Source organism: Sapajus apella, unplaced genomic scaffold (assembly GCF_009761245.1).
Source record: "Sapajus apella isolate SASKATOON/1434 unplaced genomic scaffold, GSC_monkey_1.0 scaffold13, whole genome shotgun sequence".
Classification (NCBI taxonomy): Eukaryota; Metazoa; Chordata; class Mammalia; order Primates; family Cebidae; genus Sapajus; species Sapajus apella.
The window spans coordinates 20,825,593-20,832,471 of record NW_022436953.1 but is presented as its reverse complement, the minus strand read 5'-3'; the positions used below and the strand labels follow the sequence as shown (position 1 = coordinate 20,832,471).

The following is a 6,879-nucleotide window of genomic DNA, read 5'->3' as shown; positions in this document are numbered from 1 at the left end:
CAGAGGTTAAGAAAAGTAAGCATTTTAACCTGAAGTTCAAACTAAACTCCCTCAGTAGGGCATACAAGGGGCAAAGTTCTGGCTGGAAAACTTTTCTCCCATCCCTTTTCTGAAGGACTTAAGTTTTCCTAATCTCCCTTCTCCACCCTCATCTTTCTTTAAAATGCCTGAGAATCCATCAATTTGGCCCTTTTGTGGGTGAGGAGCCTGAGTTTCTTGAGCCTAGTTGGGGAAGGACCACACTCAAATTACTGTGATACATTTTTAAAGATCCACTTCAATTTCCCAAGACGACTACTCTGAGGGCATATTGATAAATCTTTATTGACAAAATATTGACATTGACATACTTCTTGGAAGTATATAGTGTGTTAGAATTCTAACAAATTAACACAAAACACAAAAATATTTACATTCTGGTATAGAAGACATTAAGGAAGCATTTGTCACTCTCTTTAGTAAGTCTATGATCTTGGAATAGAAACTCAGTGCTTGAAAACTTGCTGCCGTGTGCTTGGCCACACTTAACATCATCCCCGCTAACTACAGTCCTTCAGGTTTTGCCATAGATAGATTTAAAGTTTGTAACAGCCATTGCAGTGAATGGTTGAACTCGGCCAATTTCTCCAACCACTAAAAGGAGAAGTTTATGTCAGGGTTTTAAGCCTCAGGATGTTAGGAAAGGGAATGTCCAAGAAATATAATTAATTTAGGGTTTTTTTTTTCCAGTACAAGCCCTGACTCTTTTTGTGGGCACCCTCCCCCACCGCCCCCAGCCCCCCGTCGTCCTGTTCCCCGTTTCTCTGTAAGAGGACCACTATCGCTGAGCCTACTTCATTTAGCTTGCACAATCACTTTGACATCAGAACGTATCAAAAAGTGTTTACAGACTGCACATTTCTTGAAAAAAATAATCAAAATTAAAAGCACACAGGACTTGTCTTTGAAAGGAAAAGAAAATTACAATTCATTTTCGGTCTTTAAACACCATTCGCCCATCAACTGCTACATGCAATTCAAGGTTTTGAAACAGGTGTGGGATGGGGCTAGATATGGAATTTTCGTTTGTTGTTACTAATTGTTTTTAAAGATCATGGGGGAAAAACGCTGCGAAGTGAAAAAAAAAAGTCCGGTGCTTGGTTGGGTTGGGTTTTTTTTATCATCATCATTATCATTTTTTAAGTGGACTGTGATAAACGGAATACCTGCCAATCATCTCGTCTCCCCAGTTTGGTGTTTGACTGACAGCTCCCCTTGTCAGAGTGCACGTTCAGCTCGCTCTCTCTCTTTCTCTCTCTCCCTCCCTCTTTCTCCTTCTCTCTGTCTCACTCACTCACTCACTCAGCTGCCTCTTTAGAGGAGGGTCGCTTGTTGATGAAGGAGCCTCCATCCTCTGCCCTCTTGGCGCGGCCTCAGGTTGGGACCCTGTGCCCTTGCTGTCCAAAGTCTTCGCGGAATGCCGCTGCTCCCTCCGATTCCCTCACCCTTTTTCGGTGAACGTGTATGCGGTTTTTGTTTTGTAGGTATTTTTTCCTTTTCCACCTCTCCCTGTCTCTGTTTTGCTCCATGTTGTCCGTTTCTGTGGGGTTAGATTTGTGTTTTTAATCATCTGAGGTCACGTCTATTTCCTCCGGACTTGCCTGCTTGGTGGCGATTCTCCACCGGTTAATATGGTGCGTCCCTTTTTTCTTTTGTTGAGAATCTGAGCCTTCTTCCTCCAGCTTCTGCCTTTTGAACTTTGTTCTTCGGTTCTGAAACCATACTTTTACCTGAGGGTGAGAGGCAGATGCGAGTTAGTTCTTTCACAGGATCCTTCTAGAAGCCAACTGCCTGATTCCTTCACGCAGCCCAGACTCCAGTCCCAGACTCAGCAAAGACCCAGCCCCTTAGATGCTCGTCCTAAGGCACAGCCTCCCCAAGGCCTGCTCTCAGGGAGCCGGCCCCTAGTGCACGGTGCAGAAGAAGCCTGGCTCCCTGCCTTTCTGAGCCTTCCTGAGGAACCTTTCCCCAAGGCCTGGGGCTCACTGAGCCCCTTCTCTCCTGGCCCTGCACAGGGCACCTAGATGCCGCTGAGAGCCAAGCCTTGCAAAGCATGGGAAGCCCCTACAAAAATAATAAATGATTAAAAATAAAAAGAGACGTGTCCCTAACTCCCTCCAGCAAGCGAGTGCAAGAGAGACTTTGGCCCGCGGCTGCTACAGCTTCCCTGAGGGCCCAATGTTCTTTCTATTTTCTGCTGATCTGGGCGGCATTTCCTAAATATAGCGTCTTCTCTTCATGGCGCGGCCCTGGGTAGGCCATCAGGGTTTGCCTGCGCTGCGTCCTCTGTGCAGGGGACTCTCACAGGTGAACAGGAAGAGAATGGGGCTGGAGGAGGCCAGGAGAGACGGTGGAATGTGCAGGCCTACAGACCAACCCACTGTACCTTTATAGCTAGGAAAATGGGTTCAAAACTGAAAGCTTCTGAAAGACCGTGGGTTACACAGAAAGTAAGAGAGAACGTAACAGGAGGGGAGGTGACTGCAAGCCGCCCTTCCCTCCTCCTAAGAAGCCCCGGAACAGGCTGCTGGTCACACAACCTCAGACCCCAGTCCCACCACTTCCCACCAGGGTGGGGCTGGAGGCCTGGCCTCACCAGAGTGGCTGCGAGAGGTCTCAGGAGCAATAAGGTGGGAGTCGGCTGCCATCCCATGGCCCCCTGGGAAAGCTGAGTGGTGGGTCCTCATTCAGCCGCAAGACAGTAACACAGTCCAAGCTTCCCAGCAGTGGGGTACAGGTAAGGGAGGTGGCGTGACTGCACTTCTGATTCCCACCCCCCACAACGCCTGTCCTATCTGGATAACAGTACCCCAGCCCAGTGTCAGTCCCTAGACCCCTGGGGTTCACTCCATTCCCTCCTTTGAGGCCGTTGGTCGTCCCTACTTGCTCTCCCGAAATGCCCCAGTCCCCCAAAGTGCTCCGCGAAAAAGCTGAGCGGGAACAAGGCTGAATTTAATTTGCTTTGAATTTGCTAATTGAGGGGGAGGACGGTTCATTTCTCCCCGGCGCTGGCCCAAGGCGCGCGTCGGTGCGCTCGGGGCTTGACACGCACACAAAGACTCCAGGCAGCGTGGGCAGCGAGGCGGACAAAGACCACCGCCGCCTCGGCTGTCCAGGAGAAATCAGCCGGGCCGCGCCTGGGGCCGGGCTCCGCACAAACCCGCCAGGCCCTCCTCGGTTTTAGGGTGGGGAACGCGTTTTAAAACAAAAGCCTTGACCTTTCTGCGCTGCCCAGAAAAGTGTTACAACTTAATCTGCCCGAAAACGTTACTGTTTACTGGGAACTTTGACCCCGCCCTGCGGCTCCGTGTACAGTAGCGCCTACTGTAGTCCTAAGCCCCCTCCCCGCCCTGGGCTAAACCCAAGCCAGGCCCGCCCTGGGACCCTGCTGTGCAGAAGGCCTGTGCCCTGAGGCAGACCCTCTCTGCAGCCTCCCAGCTGTATTTCTCTGATGTAGGGTACACACCGGACGCTTGGCCTCCACCTTCTGATCTCCCATCTTCAGGGAAGTCACTCGAGCCGACCGTGTGAGCCACGGGCTAGCAGTCGCTCAGAACTTGTCTTTAACCCACATCTGGTCCTTACCAGCCTCCAGCCCCAAACACCCAGAAACCCCACTGTGCTCTCCAGCTTCCTGGACCCCAGCAGGGTAGTCACACTGTCGCCAAAAGTCTCACCAGAAGTGCGGGGATGTCTTAGCCAGGACATGCCCACTGGACAGAGAAACAACTCGGCGCCTTTCCCCAGAACCTAGGGCAGGTTGGCACTTACAGCCCCTTTCTGGAGCCCAACAAAGCCAAGCACCCTGAGACGCAAATCCCGAGCCCAGGCGTGGAACCAGCTACCAGGACCTGTGCAGAAGGCCCTCACAGAGCTCCGTGCTCTTGACGGGCTTGGGAGCCAGATTCGGGGTGGGGGCGCACGCCTACATGGGTTCCTTGCCCCCGGGGCGCACTCACCTGAGTTTCGGTGAGGCTGAGACTGTGTGCCAGCTGCTTCCTTTCGGCGCCTACCACGTAGTGATTCTTCTCAAAGGCGTGTTCCAGCCTTAGAAGCTGGGACGGGGAGAAGGCGGTTCGGATCCGCTTGGGCTTTCGGGCCAGCGCGTTGTGCAAAAGGAAACTCTCGGGGCTAGTGTCGTTCCCTGCGGAGGCACAGCAGAAGTCCCATTAGCGAGGCCGCTCCTACCGCAGCCACGCACTTCTCCCGAGCCGGACTGGCGCAGCACCGCGCTCAGGGCCTTCTCAGAGCCCGCGCCGCTCGACCTGCTGGGGCCAATGGTCCTCCCGAGGGTGCCCGAAGGGGACGTCGGCCCAGCTGTCCTGCCCGGCACGCCGGGGCTCCACCTGTGCGGCACCCAGCCAACAGCTGCCCCGGCGGGGCCAGTCCCCAGGCTCCTGACCTCGGCGGGCTCCCCAGCCGCGCTGGCGCCGCGGGCCTCGCCACCCCCTTGCTAGGCGCTAGGGGCAGGGGAGGGAGCCGCAGAGCCTGGCCGGGCGATTGGCGCCCACAGCCCAAAGAAACGACTTTCTCTGCTTTCTAACCTCTCGGGGAACTTTGACCCAGGGTGGAAAGGCGGCGGGCTGCTCTCCACAGTTTTCTCAGAGATTTATTTTTAAATTATTTGTTTTGTTGCCCCTCCGGAAAAGTACAGAGGCCGGGAAAGTCATTGCGGCCAGGTCGGGGCAGAAATCTCGCCGGCGAGTGTGCGGGGCCACAGCCCCTGCTGCCTCTCGAGAACTCGGCTCCCGGGCTCCCGGCTCCGGAGAACTAGAAGAGAAACGCGAGCAAACGGATCGAAACCCGGGGGGTTACCGAGTTGCAGACACCGCGGTGACAGTCTGAAACGCAGGAAGATCCCAGCGGCTCCGGGTCTGGTGGGGGGACCCTAGGCATGACTGACAGAAAATGAGGAAGGGTAGCCCTAAACTTTTCGAGCAAAGCCTCAGAGTTTTGGGTTTACTCATTAGGATCGGAAATCGATTCTCCAAAAACCCAAACAAAGAAAAACAAGCCGACAGTACAGGCGGGATGCAGGCAAACCCAGTTCGGGATTAAAGGTGAAAAGTTTTTTGGGGTTTTGTTTTTTTCTTTCTTTGGTTTGGTTTTTAAAATATGGGGAGGGAGATGACGTCTACCCGACTCTAGGCTCTGGCAGGAACGCAATGGGTTAATGAATGGACAAGCCGTGGAGTATTGATCCGCTGCCGCTGGAGGCAGGTCTTTTGCCGACTCCGATCAGTAAACTAATTAGTCATCCCCTTTTCTGAAGTTTTAACTCTCCTCCTCCCACCCCGTACCCAGAGAAAAACAAATCAAAAATATCGCAGGAAATGAAAACATCCGAACAGATCTTTCCCTCTGACAGTTTCCTGACCAAGTTCTTTTTTTTTTTTTTTTTTTTTTTAAAAAAAAAAAAGAAAGAAAGAAAAACAAAAACCAGACCGAACCTGCCTTCCCGCTGCGACTGCTCGGTGCCCCAATTAAGCAGGTCGCGGCGAGATCGCCGAGCCCTGGAGCTTTCCACCCGCACAGGTTCCCGCCCCTCCCCAGGCCTCCGAAAAGCAGGAAAGAAAAAAAACAATCTCATACTTTTCTCCGGGGGCGCGAGGGTCCTCTCGCCTCCAGAAGAGGGTGAAAGACCAAGAAGTCGCGGGTCTGGGCTGAAGGGGCGCAAAGAGGGTGGAGGACAGGGTCGAAAGCAGTCGAAAGCAAGCCTATCGTCCGGGCCTTGTCCGCGTCCCTGGGAGCCAGGACGGTTGGGAACATTTCCGAGGGTACCAGGAGCCTGGGGCCCCGGCGGGCTTTGTGCTCCGCGGCGCTGGGTACGCTCAGCCCAGCCTGCTAGGATCCCAGCGCACTGGGGTACAACTCCGTCGCACCCCTTCCCAAAGGGTCAAGCGGCCCGCAGGCCGTCACTCCAAACCGCTCATAGATTCGGAGACTGGGGATCGATACCACGCCCGGCCCCGCGCCGCCTAGTTTCCCAACCCGGCTCTGTAGGAACCTCCGCCCAGGCCTTGCCAAGCGCCCACCCGGAGCAGGCCGGGGGCAGGGAAGGGTGCGGCGGGAGCCGCGCGCTGCAGTCCCGCGACGTGGCACGTACCTTGGAAGCGATGACCCAGATATCGATAGCGGTGGATGAGCCAGGGGTAGAAGGTGGACGGGTCCCGCTGCTGCGAGGCGAAGAGGGGGTGTGGCGAGTGCGAGGAGGGTAGGGGGTGGGCGGCCAGGGCGTGCGGCGGCGGCACGGGGTGCACTGGCACGGCGGGGTTGGGCGGGTGCGAGACCGCCTCGGCGAACACCAAGTCCGGGTTGGAGTAGACGCCCCTACCGGCGGCGGCGGCTGCGGCCGAGTGGAAGCCGTTGAGGAACGGATTTATGGGGCTGGAGTTCGCGTAGCTGAGTGCCGCGGGACGGATGGGGTCCTCGGAGCGCGAGGCGGGCAGGGGACTGTCCTTGGCCACCAGCGACTCGATGGTGAAGCAGCGCTTGGGCGCCGGTTGGAACATGCTGCGCCGAGGAGCGGGCGCCCTGGGCTCCCAGCTCCCGGCGACCGCCGCACGCTGCCTCCGCCGCCCGCTGCCCGCGGCGAGGACGGACGAGAATTGGGGACTCGTTTGTTTGGGGTGGGGGTGGGGGTGGGGATGGGGGGAGGAAAGGAAGAAAGAAAGGAAAGGAAAGGAAAGGAAAAAGGAAAGGAGGGGGGAGGGAGAGGGAGAGGCGAAGCCGAGGATCCCGAGAATCTTGCACCAAACGCGCCCAAGCTGGAGAGAGGGGGAAAATCCTTCCAGAAGAATTTGCAGGCGTGGATTGGGGTAATTTTTTCTTTTTTTTTTC

The 6,879-nt window shown here is 55.4% G+C and overlaps 1 protein-coding gene across 2 annotated transcripts; it reads right to left on the bottom strand.

Moving 5' to 3' along the window:
• Nucleotides 1-298: 298 nt before the first annotated feature.
• On the bottom strand, nucleotides 299-6,872 carry EMX2 (empty spiracles homeobox 2). 2 transcript variants are annotated; one of them, XM_032281777.1, is made up of 3 exons: nucleotides 6,146-6,872; nucleotides 3,999-4,183; nucleotides 299-1,769 (listed from the first exon to the last, which is right to left on the bottom strand). In XM_032281777.1, the coding sequence occupies exons 1-3, from the start codon at nucleotides 6,549-6,551 to the stop codon at nucleotides 1,602-1,604; spliced, it is 759 nt and encodes a 252-aa protein (XP_032137668.1). In that variant the 5' UTR covers nucleotides 6,552-6,872; the 3' UTR covers nucleotides 299-1,601. The 2 variants fall into 2 exon arrangements, with proteins under 2 accessions (XP_032137668.1, XP_032137669.1); XM_032281778.1 differs by lacking the exon at nucleotides 3,999-4,183 and having other exon boundaries at nucleotides 1,666-1,769.
• Nucleotides 6,873-6,879: the final 7 nt, after the last annotated feature.

Bases quoted from the DNA above. Each gene is read 5' to 3' on its own strand.
- EMX2 (XM_032281777.1), bottom strand. From the start codon at position 6,551: ATGTTCCAACCGGCGCCCAAGCGCTGCTTCACCATCGAGTCGCTGGTG. The intron at 4,184-6,145 runs GTACGTGCCACG...GTGCCTCCGCAG, and splicing joins TCTGGGTCATCGCTTCCAAG to GGAACGACACTAGCCCCGAG. The intron at 1,770-3,998 runs GTGAGTGCGCCC...TCTCACCCTCAG, and splicing joins TCAGCCTCACCGAAACTCAG to GTAAAAGTATGGTTTCAGAA.